The sequence below is a fragment of the Schistocerca nitens genome, chromosome 6 (assembly GCF_023898315.1).
Source record: "Schistocerca nitens isolate TAMUIC-IGC-003100 chromosome 6, iqSchNite1.1, whole genome shotgun sequence".
Lineage (NCBI taxonomy): Eukaryota > Metazoa > Arthropoda > Insecta > Orthoptera > Acrididae > Schistocerca > Schistocerca nitens.
This window is the reverse complement of record NC_064619.1, coordinates 245412970-245432800: the sequence shown is the minus strand read 5'-3', so window position 1 is coordinate 245432800 and position 19831 is coordinate 245412970. Positions and strand designations below refer to the sequence as shown.

Sequence of the window (19831 nt, the reverse complement as noted above, 5' to 3'; positions counted from 1 at the left end):
AAACAAACAACAGGGGAAAAAAGCGCTGCCTTCCCTTTGTGAGCAACACCCAACACCACAATTGTGATGCAAAAGAAGATACACAACCCTACAACTTAAGCAAAATTTCTAGAAGGATGGGAATGAAAATCAACTACAACAAGGTCAACAGACTGAATACCACTCTGCATCAGAATCACCAGAAAACAAAAATAAAAGGTAGATCCATACGAATATGTGGGAGACTTGATAAAACAAATGAACAATAGTAATCATGGAATAATAGGGAGGGTGATGAAAATGAAGTCAGCCTTTTATATGGCCAGAGATAGAGTACAAAGAACATACATAAATACACAATGACCAGACACTACAAGGTAACAGTAAGGACTGTAGTGTTATAGACGGCAGAGACAATAACACTAGGAAGACATTAGGCAGAACAACTACAAGAAGAGAGAAAAGTACCGATATAAATATTGGGCCCTGAAAGAGACAGTGTAAGATGATTGTGAAACTCTAAGAAAGACATGTATAGGGCCATGAGGGCAATATCAGGAGAAATCAGACTGAAAAGACAAGATTTATGGGACGTGTGATAAGAATGAATATGGATAAAATGACCAAAAGAGTATGGGAAACAGTGAGTAAAACAAGGTGAAAGACAGGAACCAAAGTGGGGTGTAGATCTCTAGGAGGACTGTTCTGAACTGGGGATCAAGGTGGAAGTACACATCAACTAGTACACCAGAGGTCAAACACAGAGAAGACCACAACAAAATGATACACATTCACCAGTGGAGAAGACAATAGAAGAAAATACTGAAGACATAAGAAGAAGAATGTGAGAAAAAGAGCATAAAAGATGAAGAGGCTCTGGGAGGAGGCACAGGAGCAAATGCTATCTCTGAAAGGACTACCCAAGGTCCTTTGGAGGCTATAACAAAAGAAGAAGACAAAGGAACTGTTACAATCCTGCTTCAAGCTATTCATAATCATCCCAGCTAAATTTGCTCAAGTAAATAAAAAAGAAATCTGCTAGTCCGAATGAAATCAAATAAATAAATAAAGCTGCTCCACTCTCAGTTGTACTAGGTGGCTGGTATTTATCTGCCATTGCTGGCTTAGTGTTTATTTGACTACAAAGGTATTTTTCAAAAACATCATAATATCCCACCTTCCAGAACCACACGTCAACTATTCCACTGGAGAGCTGTTTCTCCAATACAGTTTATTATCTACATGGTATTACGGTACTTCTAGTGTATCTGATTTAATAGTCAAGGTTGCCACCACAGAAAATTCTTTTCTAATGTTACAGTCACGGACAGTTGCCTAGCTTTGACTCTTCAGCTGTAACCATTATCTTCAACTAATTTAATTAGTAACTGCATTAACTAGTAGCTGCATTCTTTAACATAACAGACATAAAATGGGGCAAGTTAGTTTAAGCACACTCATTTTTGTATGCTTGTCACTGCTTGGCTGTCATTTTATAGTTGTAGCTCCATAATGATGCACCTATGATCTATGATTATTTTTGCTCAATTTGATGACCCCTAACTTGCTCCAACTATTATTAGGTTGTTTCTCTTCACCTGTATGCATGCATTTACATACCTCCAGGTTTAGTTTGAGAAGGATGGGGCAGGCAGTCTGCCATAGCCTGCAGCAATTTAGGTATAACAAAAAATCAAAAGCAATATGGACAGATGGAGATTAGAATGTCCACCCTCCTGACTACAAGGTCAGTTTGTCTGAAATGGCACAACCTCATTCAGTCAGTTCCTAGAGTAAAGTACTGTTTTGTTTTCATATTCTTGCAAAGAAGTTATTTAATCATGTGAAAAACTAGTGCAATGCTGTTCATTCTTTTCTCAAGAACCATCACTACACACTATATTAAGTCCTGGTTTTGATATTTTGGATAAACAACCTATAGCTATTTTAAATTTTGTATTTCGGACAATCATTTGAAAATGGATACACAGACAAAATTATGCAATGCTGAATGCAAAATGAACGTATTTTTTAATCCAAACAGTTACAGTTTGTGCAGCAAAATGTTATCATTTTTGAAAAAAATAGGTATTACTGAGGAACTGTACATCACTGAGGGAATGGGGAATCTGAAGTCAAAATGTGGCAGAAAAAATTGAGAATGTGTGTGACAAAAGAATCATTCTTTCAAAAGCACTAGTCCAGCAAGGTACGCATGAGAGCATCTGTAAACTTTGTCAAGTATGAGAGAGGAACTGTCAGAATTGATGCTGTGATGGCAGATCAGGAGCTATGCCTTGGCATTGCCTCAGAAAGTTATGGTTCAGCATTCCAAATTCCAAATCCCAGCCCACCATACAGTTGTAATCTGTTTGGAAAGCTCAGCCCAGTGCACATACTACTAAGACTTGAAGATGCATTCTGGAAGAACCAGTTACTATCAGATGTGAAAACTAACAGCTGCAGTTGTCTTCACAAGTACATAAATGTAAAAACATTTGATGAACGGAAGCAAAAGTAGGTCCATACCGTGGATAGAAAAAAAGCCAGAGAGTGAGGTAAGGTGTCAAAAGTAATCAACAGAGTAGAATTTGAAAGCACAAACTAATATACTCAACTGCACTATAGTGTAATTATGTATACTACTATGTGAATGAAGATCTCTCTTCCTGAAACTCATGTACTCTACTTTTTTACTCTCTAGGCACAAAACAAATGAAATTGCAAAACATAAAGCACAATCGGTGACTTTTAGCTTACCTCGATACACTAAAGTCGTGGCACACCTTAGGCGAATGCCGAATGTTATGTATGACTAGCCTCTGGAGAACATCGAGAGTGGGGTACTTTTCACTAGTGACACTCTTGTAAGATGTGTCATCTGGCCCAAATATCCTAAGTGGACCTTCAATCTCTGATGGTACTGGTACTTTAGCATCATCTGCTGAGGAAACAGACAACACTGCAATTTTATCCAGTATTAAATGGTGCTGTCCTAGGGCCATCCTTTTTGTTCCTTTCCCATTCCTAATCTCCGTCTGTAATAAAGAGCAAAATAATTTAGCCACACACTACGTTCTCTTGTGATAGCATAAATAATTAAAAGAAGTACAAAAGGTTGACATATAAGACTTATAACACAACAACTACAGGTACACAGATACTGGAAGCTATGGATATATTGGACATCTACAAAGTAGCAGATCATAAATTTTGTGACATGTTCGATTTCTCTCAACTGTGCATTTCAGTGGCCATCTCTCAACTGTGGATTTCACAGGTAACTGTTCATTTAAAATACTGACACATTTCCTTATCTGTCCTTTTTTTAATGCTCTTTCAAGGACCCCTTGCTTCAAAAGCTCAACATTCAGCTCCCAATTTTCTCAGCAGCTACAGCTAATTTTTGTAACTATAATCTATATTCACCTTATTACATTATTATAAAGTTATAACAGATTTTACGCTTCTGTTGCCAATGGAAAAGGATAAGCGTACAGAAAAAAGTTGTGCAGAATAACAGCAACTGATATTACAGATGGACCACGTCTACGTCTACACAATTGCTCTGCTATTCACAATAAAGCATTTTGGTCTTGTTCTGCAATTGAAATTGATCACTAGATTAAGGTTAGTAGTCAGCACAACATGAAAGGACAACAGAGTAGTGCATTTTTTTCATGTCCACTTGTTTTCATAGTTACAGTCTTAGCACCTTTTGTGGCAACAGTTCTGTTACTCTGCACATCAAATGTCAAAGGAGTTTTGTCTGTACTCACTATTCGGCTTAGTTCCACACTGGTTTTCTTTCGTTGTTGAATAACAAAGTGACGGAAAGATAATATTCTCTCTTCATATTCCTGTAGTTATTTTCTGAGATATTTTGGTTTGGTTTACATGCTAAGACCGTAATGCTTCATAAACCTGTAGCACCAACCAACTTTCCCCTTAAAGTCTGTAGCACTAGTTTATGACATGTATTTGAATCATTTTTGTATTAATTCCAAATCCATTTTGATGGTGTCCTTGATTCCATGTTCTTCTGCGCATGCTATTACTTTTAGTTTATAGCCTGCATCATATGAATACTTTTAATTTTTTCCATTTTCAAAACTAGCTACCAACAACAATACTGTACTGGTACCGAAAACAAAACTTATTTTCAATTCAAGTTCACTGGCATTGTAGACTGAAATGACGCATAACACACCAAATACTAGACGGTGTTAGCTAGCTTGTGAATCCCACAACTTATGTTAATTGCATCAGTGCACTGCTGCTGCCAGTTGAATCCAATGTTTCCAGCTAGAGATAGGTTTCCTGCAGCATAGAATATATGGCCACTTTTTTCTCGAAGAAAAAAGTACATTGTTACAGTCCGTAAAATATGGTATGTATGACTCTAGGCCATTTGTTTCACACAATGTCCACAGGATTGCACTGGAGTACCTACCAGAGAGTAATGAAATCTTTGAAGACATGCTTCAGTTGGTAGTTACACATCATTCCAACAGTCAGTGGGCATCTCCTCCATACCTTTTCCACAAGACAAGTGTGGCAACCCTTTGGTGATTACTGCCGATTGCTTGCTAGTACTGTCCTGTATGGGTATCCTGAACCTAATATCAAAGACGTCACATGTGCTTTGATGGTGTAAATGTTTTCACTGCTCTGGACTACCACAAGGCTTATATCAAATTCTGGCAGCACCTACTGATATACCAAAAACACCTTCTGGTCTTTTTGAATTCTTGTTCATGCCATTCAGACTCAAAAATTCTGGTCAAACTTTGCAATATTTCATTGACAAAATTTTTCAAGAACGGGCATTTTGTTCCATATATTTGGATGATATCCTGGTATTCTCCTCCAACACTCAGTTACAAGACAAGCAAGTTCACGAAGTATGACAGAAATATAGAGCCACGGCACTGGGTGTCACTGTTAAAAGTGAAACAGCTTTCCTCAACCTTGGCCATAGGATCTCAGCTGATTTTATCTGCCAGTTACCAGGGAAGTTAACTGTTTTACATTACCTTCCGAAGCCAAAGAATTACCAACAACTGAGATTTTTCTGGGGATGGTGACTTTTTGTTTCTATCGCTGTCACCTTTGGGCAACAACTTCCATTCAAGCACCTCAATGAAAGCAATTTCCAGTCATAACACCATGGGCAAATAAGTATTCAAGTGGACTCCAGAAAAGGACAAGGGAGCCTTGCGGAGGCAGTGCTGCTCATCCAAGCTGTACAATTTATATCACTGGTTATTCTTGTAGAGGTCAGCCAAAGTGCAACTGGTGCAGTCTTGCACCAGAAAGTTGACAAATTACAGCCAGGGCAAAGAAAATGGAGTGCTTTCGATAGAGAACTGTTGGCAACATACGAGAGTATGAGGCACATTTGCCCTCAAATCAAAGCCTGGCCAGTGATGACCTATACAGACCATATGCCAATTGTGCCGGCCTTTCAAAATGTCAGTGATAAATGTTTCTCCCAACAGTTCTGGCACATAGAATTTATCAGACAATTTACCATGGATGTATGCCATATTAAAGGTGCAGAAAACAGTCACTGACTACTTTTCCCGCATTTGCACTTTGATAGATGTTTTGAACTACAACACTCTCACCATGCCCCAGTGAAATTATCCTTCCATGCAACCGAGACTGAAGGAAGCTGAGGTGCCAGGTGGCAAATCTAAAATATGCTGTGATGTCTCACAAACAAAGCAAGGCCCCTAAATTTCACCATAGTTTCACAATGTGGCATTTGCCAGTGTTCACAAAGCAGCACATTCAGAGACAAAAGCCATGACTAAATTATTAACAAACCATTTAATGAGGCTATCAATAAAAAATGATGCTCAGCCCTTTGCTCATGTGTGCCTTCACTGCAGCACTGCAAGGTGGAATGCCACATTCATGCAGATATCAGGTATTTCCCTGTGTCTCCAGTGAGATTTAGTCACATACATATCGATCTTGTTGAAACTATACCGCCTTCAGAAGGTTAAAGTACCTATTTATGGCAACTACTGGATTCACTAGATGGGCAGAAACTATAGCAATCATTGATATATCACTGAGACTGTTGAAAAAACTTTCACCACAAATTGGTTAGCGCACTTCAGCTGTCCTCTCTGCATGGTTTCCAATGCCACCACACTAGAAGTTGTCATTCTGGCAGCAATTGAATTTTTGAAAGATGGCATAGAACTTTTAATGTCACTCTTATGTCACCAACAGAAGTAGATGAAAGTTCTTCCTTGGCTCCTATTATGACTAGACAGCTTATAAATCTGATACCAGTGCACTATTGGCTGAAATAGCACATGGGGAGCCACTAAGGATTCCGGGATTGGAACTACCATTATTGGTACAACAATTCAGGAACTGTTGCAAAGTTATCTACTTCATGACACAGCAAACACCTGTTTTTTGTACAAAAACATTTGATGGACTGTTCCCATGTCATGCTCCACATGGATTTAATTCAAGCCCCTTTTCAGCCACCATACACAGGACTTTTCAAGTGTCGTGAATTCGGGACCACATGTTAGACACTTGGCAAAATGGCAAATGGAGCAATGTATCTGCCGAGGCACTGAAACCAGTGTGGTACTGTCACTACCTCTGGGCAGCACACCGAAAACCACAGTTACATACCACCCTGACACGCCCAAGCAGACCTCAACTATAGGGTCAATGCCATGTCACCCACCCTTAGCCACACTATGACCAGAACCACAATCAACTGTCCACACAAAGAGACAGTGAGAGGATTCAGTGGGTGGTGAAACTGTAATAAATCTTGTTGTATCTCGCCTTTAAGTATATTCCTTATTATTGCTATTCTTTTCTATAACCTGAAATGATTATCCACAGGATTACATAACAGTGTGCATTTATTATGTGAACTTACACAACACACTGTATATGTGGATAGTTCAATATTAATTCTAATACTAAAATAAACTCTAAGCATTTCTGTATGAGTTACATAAGGGAGGATCAGAACGTAATGCACAGTAACTCCCCTCCTTCTATGAACTGGGCATATTGAAACTGGTACCACAATGAAAGAAATGTATTGAGAATGGGGTGACCACGCAGAAAAGTACGTGAAAGACGTAACTTCATTTGTGATTTTTTTGTTTTCTCACCTATTAAACTTTTTGGTATTAAAATTATAGTGCAATACTTTTTGATCTTCCCTCGTATCATAAACATTCTATCATATATAGCTCCTTGACAGACTAAACCTCTTATTCTGAGGTCCAACCTATGACATCCACGCAAAGTTGGAGGCTCTTAGCCACACTTGCTGCGACATAATGGGCACCTGCTGACTAACCTCAAATGCTGCAAGCCTCCCAAGGAGTACCTCAGACAGATATTAATACAACACAAACTACACTGATCAGCCAGAACATTACTACCACCAACCTACTATCGATATAAAACCATCCAGGCAATAGCAGTGCCAATTGGCAAGAAATGACTGCTAGTAAGACACACATACAGTGCATGTGATATCAGTGAGCATGCTGCTGTGCGTAGAATGGGGAATGCATGTGATCTATCAGAGTTTGACCGAGGGCAGATCGAATGGCCCACAGGCTGGGCATGAGCATTTCAGAAACTGCTTGACTTTTTGAGTGGACGAGGAATGCTGTGGTAAGCATCTTCAAAACATGGTGAAACCAAAGTAAAACCATGTACAGGCATCCTAAGGTTGGGTGGCAACCCCTCATTACATATGACGGATATTAAAGACTCGGCACACTGGTAAAACAGGACATGTGCTGAACTGTGCTGGCACTAACATCACACTTTAATGATCAGTAGAGTATAAGTGTGTCTGAGCACATAGTGCACACTCCTAACAATAGGCCTCCAAAACCAACAACCCAGGCATGTACCAATGTTAATACCATGACACTGGCAACTGTGACTGAAATGGGCACGTGACCACCTGCACTGGACATTGGCGCAGTGGCAGAGCATTGCATGGTCTGATGAATCCTGATACCTTCTTGATCATGCTGGTCAGAGGGAGCAAATCCGTCTTCTTCCAGGGGAACAGCTGCTTGACACCTATAATGTGGGATAAGGACAAGCTGGTGGCAGTTCCATTATGTTCTGGGCAGTATTCACAAGGGCATCCAAGCGTCCAGTGGAGCTCGTTCAAGGCACCATGTTGGCCAAACAGTGTTGTAAACTGGTTGCAGATCACTGGTACCCCTTCATGATGATCCTGTTTCCCCAACAGCAGTGGCATTTTTCAACAAGATAATGCGCCATGTCACAAGACCAAGGGTGTGATGGAGTGGTTCGAAGAACACACTGGTGAGTTCCAATTGATGGGCTGGCCCCACAACTCAACAGATGTGAACCCTGTCGAATACATCTCAGATTGAACATGGCATTAGAGCTCATAAGGTGACTTGTGTGTGCAGATGTGCCATCTCCCTCCACTGATCAACCAAGGCCTCATTGCTTCCACGCCACAATGCTTGCCACTGTTTATATATGTCAAAGGTGGACATAGCAGCTTTAAGGTAGGTGGTCATGATGTTCTGGTTGATCAGTATATGCAAAACATGGACTTATGTTCCAAAATATTATTAATAAACTGCACAATTAGTCATTTATGCAAGATGACAAGGGTAAAAAATCTTTGGAAAATTCAGGATGGAATGATGATACTATTATGAAAAGGCTAGTTGCCACCCACCAAATAGCGGAGATGCTGAATTGCAGATAGGCACAACAAAAACGCTGATGACAGTCTTTTTGGCTTTGCCTATCTGCAATACAGCATCTCTGCTATAAGGTGAGTAGGAACTATTCTTTTGATAATATTGTACACGAAGCTTTGCACTTCTGACATTTAAAAAGAGAAAAAACCTGAACATAATTATGCAAAATTCTATGCTCTCACATATGCTGACCCATATAAAAAAAAAGCATGTTACTGCTTCATAAATAATTTAACCTGAATACACATACACGAAGTACCTTAAACAAATTTCTTTAAACATCCTGTCTTGTTAATTATATTTGGTTTTTAGAAGCTACACATTTTGACTACATAAGTAAAGTATACATATTTCCTTTTTGTATCATTGTTTCATCTTCTTCATTCCCATTTTTTTCTATATTAAAAAAAAAATCATAACCATATAAGTTTCAACAAAACAGTTCTGTTAACTGAATAATAATTTCTAAACATTGAAACTGCTGTAATAAAACATGTATGTACATATTCATCCGTTTAGTACTCCTGAAGTTTCATCATTAACGCAGCTGAAAAATGCTCGTGTCAGAGTACAATAAATGCAAATCTGTTCCTCTTTAAAAGATTCTGACAGAAAATTGGGAAACCACCTGAATCAATCTTCATTCTGCCTTCATCATCAAAAATTTTGGTGTGCGGACGTACTTTTCTTCTTTTAACACAAGAATGTTCTAAATCTTTTCACCAGCTCTCTCCTTGTAGTGAAGCCTTCATGCTCAGCATCTCCCTATCACTGTCACTGACTGTATGTGTCTCCCTCCCACTGTGTACTTTTTCTCCTGTTGACACTCTCCCCCCCCCCTCCCCCCCCTCCCCCCCCCCTCTCTCTCTCTCTCTCTCTCACACACACACACACACACACACACACACACACAACACACACACACACACACACACAAACAAACAAACTGGCATTGTCTCCTCTCTCTTCCACCATCATTGTCTTTCTACCACTCTTTTTCGGTAAAAAATGTGTGAATATGTTTGCATGGCAAAATTTTTGTTGAGGAAGGTGGAATGAGGAGTGAGGCAGCTGGTTCCTCACTTTTCTGTCAGAATCTTTTAAAGAGGAGCATATTCCCTTTTTTCTACTCTGAAAGGAGCATTGTTCAGCTGGTTTCCTCCTTTTCCCTGTACACCAGGGTGTGCTGCTTATATAAAACGAATTCTGTAGGTCAGCACAGTTTTGACAGTTTATTTCTATATTTCAACATTTAAAAACTTTAATTGGATAGATAAAAAATTTACTCACCGAGTGGCGGCAGAACACACACACACACACACACACACACACACACACACACACACACACACAAAAGACTGTTGTGATTGGCAAGCTTTCAGAGCCAGTCGCTCCTCCTTCAGGCACAAGGGTTGAGGGGGAAGGAAGAAGGGTGAAGGAAAAGGACTGGTGAGGTCTAGGAAAAGGGGTAGATTTTGGGAAAGCCACCCAGAACTGCAAGTCATCCCTTATGGTAAGTCTCCCCTGCCCTGTGGTTCTGGATGACTTTCCTGAAATCTACCCCTTTTCCTAGACCTCTGCCATCCTTTTCTTTCACATTTCATCCTTCCCCTTCAACCCTTCTGCCGGAATAAGGAGCCACTGGCTCCAAAAGCTTGCCAATCACAACAGTCTTTTGTGTTCTGCTGCCGCTTCATAAGTAGATTTTTTATCTTCTATACAATTAAATAATTTTATCAATAATTGATTGTTTTCATTGTTGCATTTAAATACTTTGACACATATAAACAACAAATAAGTATCCACAATATAAAGCTAACACAAAATCGACTCTCATCCAACCCAAGTTAACTTAACACTACATTAAAATGCACAACATTTTTAGGCTATGGCTATAGTATACCAAAAAATGCAGAGTTGGATTTGCAAGTACAAATTCATAAGACAAAAATTATTTTTTGTAAGGTGCTTACGCTGCCAGGTGGCAACATCGAATAATTTCCAGGTCATGAAAGCGTGTATAGGTGTAAGCGCCTATTATACAGGGACAGGGCTTCACAAAATTCTATTGCTGAAAAAACTGCAACTAAAAACATTGTTTGGTGACCTCAGAACCCTTTTGATGACCCCAGAACTCTGGCCATGTGTTAAACATGTTGGTTAAAACTCCATTTTCACCCCAGACCATATATTACATGCTAATTTTACAAATATAAGTACAGTAACTTCAAAACTGTGACTCTTTTAATGGATAATTATATCAAAAAAATTTCATGGCTTCCCGGGATCATCATCTAAAGAACATACGGTAACAAATTTGACAACTTGTCATGAATGGATGATATAGAAGTGGCCATCCCCACAATTGGTACTTTTGGTACCCAAAAATCATGGTTTTTCAGGGTTTTCTTAGAACAGTCGCTGAGTGAGAAGATACAGAAGAAGAACGAGACTACCTGTCTACAAGAATGTAGATACTTTTGATATGAAGCCTAAACAAGTAGATCCACTGCAAAAGACTACTTCCGGTGACGCCATTACTCGAAACAGGACGTGTACTTCCAGGCAACGCCCAGCCGTCAGGGCTCTTAGCAGCAGCCACATCCGCAGGGGGCCCAGTCTCGCTCGTGAGGCAACAGCATGCTCATTCGACTCTAGGCAGCCGCACAGTTCAGACAGCCATGCCACGAGTGAGAAGATACAGAAGAAGAACGAGACTACCTGTCTACAAGAATGTAGATACTTTTGATATGAAGCCTAAACAAGTAGAACAGCAGCAACTACTCGGAGGACCTATTACTTTTGTTGGATGCAAGATTAATTTTTCTTGTACTACTACAGAGGTTGTGAGTGGTAATTCTTGGCTTACAATTGCTGTTCTACAAGGAGGTGATTCACCACTTGGAGGACTTGAGAGCTATAATGAGAGAGATATTATTAGCTTCCGTACTTTCTCTACTGGTGTTATTCCAAACAAGAGTTATGATACTTGTGTCGTTACCACAGACAAACCATTCTCTTTGTATACGAAGAACAGAAGGAAGATTAACGCAAATGAGAGATTAAATGTATGGTGTAAAGTTAGTGGTGTTTTGGAAGGTGTAATTGATGTACAAGGAGATGTTATTGTATATTATCATGCATAATAAAGAACCTTATTATTTATAAGCCACTTACGGTCCACCCTAGTACGCACATAATGCAAAGGATTTGCTCTGTTTGCCTGTGCTGGAGGAAATGTGCCATGTTTAAATTTTCATTCTGTACTGAAGTACAGCTACTGTATGCCTGCTTTTCCGATAGATGTACAAATAGTCATTAGGCTGAGGTGGTCAACTGATCACACAGATAAGGGATGTCAACTGTTTCGTACAGCCCTCCGCCCAATGAAAATTTGTATATCTATCAGAAGAATGGGCATACAGTAGCTATGCTGCAGTACAGGATGAAAATTGAAACATAGCACATTTCCTCCAGCCCAGGCAACTTGAACAAATCTTTTGCATTAGGTATGTACTAGGGTGGGCCTTAGGTGACTTATAAAAGCACCATTTCTTCATGGGTGGTTCTCAGAAAACCCTGAAAAACCACGATTTTTGGGTACCAAAAGTACCAATTGTGGGTACTTTTTTGCACTTAGCTTTTCGAAACATATTGGTTCTGTGTATTGTAATGCGCGGACCGATCTTAAAGAATATTATTGTAACAAGGTCTTCCTTTGAGTCCCTTGTCACATTTCTATGTGGGAAGTTACTTGAGTGTTCCTTCAATCCTACTTGTTAAATAAAATATGATAAGGTCTGATTGGATGTTAGCACTTTTGACTTAAAATTAAGTCCTTTTTAGTTGAGTTGGGTAACTAATTAATTTAACTAGTCAATCTAAGCTAAGTTACTTACCTTGGGGGGAAAAGGGAAAGGGAAAGGTATACACTCGCACGCCCCCCCCCCCCTCCCCCCCACACACACACCCATCTGCACATAACAGACACAAGCAGACTTTCCACTCCCAGGATTGGAACGACTCCCCATCCTCTCCCCCAAAACCCACATCCCCTCCCCCCCCCCCCCCCCCCCCCGAAGAAGCAACCATGGGCCGCGAAAGCTCGAAATTTGTGTGTGTTATTGTTTCCATCAACGTACCAATACTCTCGTCTGACAAGTTACAGAAACCTTGTTCCCAGATATATTCTTCCCACGTGGAATGCCTCCCTCCACATAAGATGATGTGACTTACCAAACGAAAGCGCTGGCAGGTTGTTAGACACACAAACACACACAAACATACACACAAAATTCAAGCTTTCGCAACCAACGGTTGCTTCATCAAGAAAGAGGGAAGGAGAGGGAAAGACGAAAGGATGTGGGTTTTAAGGGAGAGGGTGTGATCATTTTGCTGATCAGGTCCATGCTATAGTATGATGTTTGTCCCCCCAGTGGTGATGATGTGTCTGAAGATGACAGAGCCCCTATCCACACAGCTCACGTCATCCAAGACTGGTTTTGTGGGCATGAGGATGAAGTGTCTCATTTCCCCTGGCCAGTTACCATATCACTATCCTCCTCTATTACTGTTACTGAAACTTGACACTATTTTGCATGAAGAATGGTATAAGATTCCACTGAAAATCAAACAGGACATGTATTTATCCATTCCAAGATGAATGGAAGTGCTTCTGAATGTCAATAGTTTTCCTACATCATATTAGGCATGATAATGTGTTATGTTTTTTGTGTTCCCACAATTCTGGCCACCCCTTGTACATGAAAATACTTCCACTTCCCTTACTACTAGTTACTCATATGCTTCCCACTTTGATGATCTAACCACTGGCCATCATCTAGCAATCCCATACAGTTATCAAGACAAATACACTGTTGTCATAATCTATGAAAAAACAGATTGCTATTTACTATAAAAAAACACACGTTAAGTTGCAGACAGCACAATAAAAAGACTCTTCCACAAAGCTTTCAGCCCAGCCTTCATCAGAAGGGGGAAAAAAAAAAAAAAAAAAAAAAAAAAAAAAAAAAAAAAAAAAAAAAAAAGAAACGGAGAAACACACACCATGTGTGTATGAATGGTGTGTGTTTCTCTGTTTCTCTTTTGCTGATGATGGCCGTGGCCAAAAGCTTTGTGTAAGTGACTTTTAATTTAGCCTGTCTGCAATTTAAAGTGTCTTCAATATGGTAAGTAGCAATCTAACTTTTCCTACATGGTTGACATTCCGAATGTGAAGTTCCATAGTTTGAAATACACTTATTTATGACATTTCCAAATGAAATATAATCTTAATTCATTGCAACACCAAATGTTTTATCTCAAGTGCCCACCCATAGATACTTCAATAACCTAAATTTTGAAATTTGGCACATTGGTCACTTGGTACGGGTTTCCATAATAATTATCACATTCTATCTATATTGTCATTAAGTCTACTTTAAAATCAGTAATACTGATTGTCATCATAACCTGTAATAATGTTTGTCACTAAATGTGTGTATACAACACAAATACATGCCAGTAGGAGTGCCTGCCGCTCTCCCCCACCATGAGACAGTGGACCAGCAAGGTTCGCTGCCACAAAATTGCTACATACCTCTGGTATTAATAAACGTAAAATATTGTGTGTGCCTGTAATAAATACTTTCACTTTCTGTCATATATACTAAATGTTCTCACTGCTTTCTTTACTATATTAAACATTAGCTTTAGGTAATAATGTTTTCTGATTTTGACAACTCACTTCTTGTGTCGAACATATAATTTATTTAACTATTTACTTACTTCCACATAACTTAATCTAAGGTGAAATAAGTATTAATATCTCCATAATGTGCAGTAACTCACTTATTTCTATTATAAATAAATGAGGCACCAACCTCAACTAATGCAACAGAATCACTAACTTAAGATACAAGTAATAGCAGCAGGTAATAAATTTTCATTAGGAGTCTCTCTGTAAAAACAGAGCATACCTATTTCTCATTTGTAACTGTATACATTAAATTTTCAGTAACCACAAACCATGAAAAATTGTTAGTAGAAGCTAATGTTGGTATAATATTTGTACTACAGTGAGCTGGTGGAAGTCACAGCAGCGGCAGTAGCTAGCAATTTCTCAATGGGGAGCACAGCTCCTACATCCTCAGTAATAACAGAAGATATACTCTCTTTAAAATTACTTTGTGATTGACAGATTACAGTGGTTTTGTACGTGGTTTGGGGGAGGAGGGGGGAGGGGGGTGTAAATGACTAGAAACAGGCAACACAGTGAGCACATGGCACTCGAGAAAGAACTACGATTGGCTGCTGGCAGCTGGCCCCTACTACTCAACTAGCTGAAATGTCAATTACAATTTTAATTAGAGTACAATAAGTCCTAAGCAGTAATCAATAACAGTAAATTCTCTGAAGAAGTATGTTGTAACCATTTTCCATAGTAATAGACAACATTAAACTGTCAGTAGTAACTGATAATTCTAATTTTTTAAAATTAATAAATGAAATTAGATTATAATCTATCAGACTGTTATAATCAGTTTCGTCACTATTAGATATAATCAGTTTCATCACTATTAGAGGACTCTACAATAGCCTGCAGTTCCTCCAACTACAGTTGTCTTTCATCTGTAATTACTGTAACAGTTTTTACTTTCTTAACTGTATTATACACAAAAGCACTTTCTGTTTGTAATGTTTGTTCTTCAATTGCTAGAATGTTCTCTATTAAACCAATAGTAACAGAATGCTCCACACTGTTATCAGACTTTTCTTCCACTAAATCTAAATAATTATCAAAATTTTGTACCTCATTTTTGCCCATATATATATTGTATTCCCTAATCTGATCATCCTTTCATTTAACAGAGAACTTATCTAGACTAGTGGTTTATCATCATCATTTTCTTGTGTCTTTGCCCGTATCAGTGCAAGAGTGGCAAAGTTTTTAAAAGATTTAGCATGGTTAATTTACAAGGTGGCGGATGCCCTTCCCGTCACCACCTCGTTACCCCCCAGGACAGAATGTGTGTACCCCAAACACCTGGGTATAGTGTTATCCATGTAAAAGTGAGTGAAAGTTTCTTAAATGTTTGCAAATCACATAACTGAGGCAGGACTTGGGTATCAGCTCAGTATTCATCTAGTGGAATGTGGAACATTGCCTACAAATCATACCCAGGTTTGCTGGTACACTGACTAGTCATTAATGTACTAGGAGGATTCAATCCAGAAGTAGCACATCTCCCCATCCCACAAGCAGCACTAACATGTATGGCTATCATGGCAGGTGACGAGAGTTGTATCCACTTTTCAAAATCTGTTATCTATTTGAGTAAATTTGTTATCTATTTAATAATATTCTCTCATTCATGTCTGTTGACTTCTGAGAAAGTAACAGTGTTAAATCTGTTGAAAGCTGTGAAAGTACCTGAATTAAATCTGTTGATTGCTGTGCAGTCACTTGCATTTTTATTTCTAAATTAATATTTTTCTTTATGAGAGCCACTGTCAATTTTCTAAGAACTAGTAAGTAAAAATAAAAAAAAGTTAATGTAAAGTAATTAATAGAAAATATTTAGTTCTCTCTTTTTTTTAACTTTTGGCAAAAAATTACATTCCCTCAACTAGTTTTATTTTTACACTGAAATGGGTTTGATAAACTGACTTCACAATTGAATAGTCCTCTAAACATTTCAGTTGATGACCTGACAATCACTGTACCTGAGTACCCACTTTACAACATTTAATCCATTAAATACAGACCCCACCAGATTTTAATTAGTGGACCCCACTGGGAAGTGCCAATTGCATCTGATGCCAGCCCCTGCCATCTTTACGTGTTGTCAAATCTCCTCTGCTTGGAGCACCAACTGCATATATTGCTCATGTCTCTGCACGCCGTCTGCCCTGTCAGACTGCCGCTGGATACCAATGTTGGTTGTTGACTGCTAGTCGCGTAGATGCTTTGTTGACTGCCAACAGTACTGGCTGATTGTGTTTCGTTCAAATAATTTGTTATGGACAACAGATTGGCAATAATGGTTAAACTTGATAGGGTGCAGCTACTGCATACTCTTCTAGTGATTCTTCAAAAAAAAAATTTCACTGATTCAACTTAAGTTAGAAGAACATGAAATGCCTGCAAATCATCAAAATGGTTCTGAGCACTATGGGACTCAACTGCTGTGGTTATCAGTCCCCTAGAACTTAGAACTACTTAAACCTAACTAACCTAAGGACATCACACACATCCATGCCCGAGGCAGGATTCGAACCTGCGACCGTAGCAGTCACACGGTTCCGGACTGCGCGCCTAGAACCGCGAGACCACCGCGGCCGGCTTGCAAATCATCTTTATTGTTTTTTACATCCAATGTATTCGTAAAATCTTATAAATAACAATGTATAATTATGTTACTTATAATTTCTTTATAACTGTTGAATACTATTGGATGTCATTTGACAGTGTCTAACTGCATAATCTTTTTCTTGCTTATTTTTCCAATATTAATGTCAATTTAAATCTGGAATCATTGCATGGAAGAGGAAGCCCACAATCTGGTTGTATTTTCCACTTCAGATGTTGCAAAGTCTTTGGTTTCTTCTATTGTATAGTTTCCATCCTCGGTCAATGTGCTAAGACACTCACACACATAATGACATTATTTGTATTTATTAATTGTTTTACACATGTAATGATATAATCTTCTGTTTTGATAAACTTTTAACAGGGTTTCCGGCCCATTGTGAAAGTGTCATAACTTCTCAGAGTCAAATTCTTCTTTGTTATTTTCATCTTAAATTGTAGCACCCAGTTTGATCTTCTTTCATTTCAGGTTCATACTACACTTCAGGGCCATAATGTGACAGTTTATGTGACAGCAAAAATGTAATTAATTCTTGATCCATCAATTCTCCTGCAAATTCTTTATAATTATTTTCGTCTTCTATTTTAACTGTCAAATAAAACTATTACTGTTCCAGATTCATGTTACACTACAGGATTGCCATGTGAGAGGGATAACTGGTGGTGAAATCATAGTAAAAACTGCAGTATCTTGATTTAAGTATATTTGCTGCTGCTGTTGTTGTTACCATCATCATCATTGTTATTGTTCTTTTCAATATATATGAAATGATTATCCACAGTATTAAATAACCATGTGCACTTATCAGCTGAACTTGTGCAACATACTGTGTATGTGAATAGTTTAACATCATTTTCAATACTTAAACATATTCTAAGCTTTGTTGTATAAGTTATAACATACACATTCTTGTGAATATACTTCCTTGATGGTCTTCAACCTCTTATTCTTGTTGAGTAGGAAGCTCTGAACCACATTTGCTGAGATATAAAGGATGTCCGCTGATTAACTTCAAATGCACCGTGCTTTCCAAGGAGAACCTCTGTTACAATAATATTACAATACAAACAAACTATATGTACTAACACATAACACTAAGGGCAAAATATAGACTTATGTGTCACAATACTATTAATAAACTGTGTGATTACTCATTTATATAACACAACAACAGCACAGAAAACTTCACACTTCTGATGTTCGATAGGGAAAGATCCCAAATCTAACTATGCAAAATTCTGTACTCTCACGCTTGATGACAGGTGGGGTTCAAGTATCTCCACAACCCAAGTGCTCCGCACTTTATGGAGTGGGCTGTGTGGCAATAAACAATTGATCAATCAAGTTTCATACATGTTCTGTGAAAGTATTGATTGTTCTCTGTCCAATTTGTTCTTCATATCATTTGACATTACCGGTGAATTTCTCAATAAGAAGTGTTTAGCATTGTTAAGTTCGCCTACAAGTTATGTCTTCTGGTGCTGTTTCACACATACCATCTTTTTATAGAACAGGGGCCAATAATTTACTCCCTTTTCTGGATATCTACTGGTTTCATTATCATTTTAGTAGAAGTGTTGAATCAGTTACTAAAATTCAGGATACTTGTTTAAGATTCTCTCTCTCTCTCTCTCTCTCTCTCTCTCTCTCTCTCTCTCTCTCTCTCTCTCTCTCACTCACTCACTCACTGCCCATCTTGCTTTTACCCTTGCGTTGTGTAAAGTATTCAAGATTTTGGCTGAGAGAGTGTGTGTAAACTTCTGCACAGTTGCATGCACCTGATTAAAGAGCTCCTTTCATTCCATCCCCATGTCACAGGTGAAAGGATGTATGCTTTAAGATGCACTGATTTAGTGGGGCAGAAAAAAGAAGAGAACATTCTCACACAGTAAACTGTATCGATACTGTTTTCACTAATCATGTCTATAAAGATTAGGCAGGAACATTTAAGGTATGAAAACTAACTTGAAAAGGAACTCTGGCACAGAATAATTGTTAATGTTTTGAAATAAGATAAAAGAGCCAAAAAGGCTCTTAAATGTTTTCAATAAAACAGTTTCATGCCAAGGAAATAAAGTGACAAATAAATTAAAATGGATCACACAGGGCATGAAAATTTCTAGCGCAAGGAAAAGGCAGATGCACAAACAACTAAAATATAACAGACATACTGATTTCATTGACTATGTGAGACTATATAAAGAGTGGCCAAAGCAGAAAAACAGTTGGCAAATATCTGGATAATTTTAAACCCAGAATATAAAACTATGGCTTTGAGGTCAATCATTAAATCTGGATAAGTGTTGATGCCTGTAATGAAGAAATTTCAAAAATTACCTCGAAGAAACAGAAGTCCATCCAATTCAAATGACAGAGTGCTTCAATGAATTATTTATGAATGTAGCAAAATCTGTTGTCAATGGAACAGATTACCATAACAAAGTGAGTAAATTTTGGTCTTGATGAAAATTCTCAACATCTTACAAAATTTCAAAGTGTTTCCATAAAGGACATAGAAAATTAATATTTAGCATTAAAAAGCAAAAATTCTCTGGGTTGGAATGGAATACACACCAAAGTTATTAAAACAGCATACACCATAATTTCACACCCACCAGTTAAAGTAATTAATGTTTTGAAACTGGTTGCTTCCCACAGGCACTGAAGAATGCCAAAGTTAAACGAGTTTTCATAAAGAGATCAAGAGATATTGTGGGA

General features: G+C 38.4%; 1 protein-coding gene across 3 annotated transcripts in view; it reads right to left on the bottom strand.

The window, feature by feature from the left end:
* LOC126262211 (trafficking protein particle complex subunit 8) overlaps positions 1–19831 on the bottom strand; it is a 309618-nt gene that overhangs the window by 20791 nt on the left and 268996 nt on the right. For all 3 annotated transcript variants that reach the window (XM_049958637.1, XM_049958638.1, XM_049958639.1), the window contains one exon: positions 2740–3017. In XM_049958637.1, the coding sequence (XP_049814594.1) occupies positions 2740–3017 (278 nt within the window). The remainder of the gene's footprint in view (positions 1–2739; positions 3018–19831) is intronic.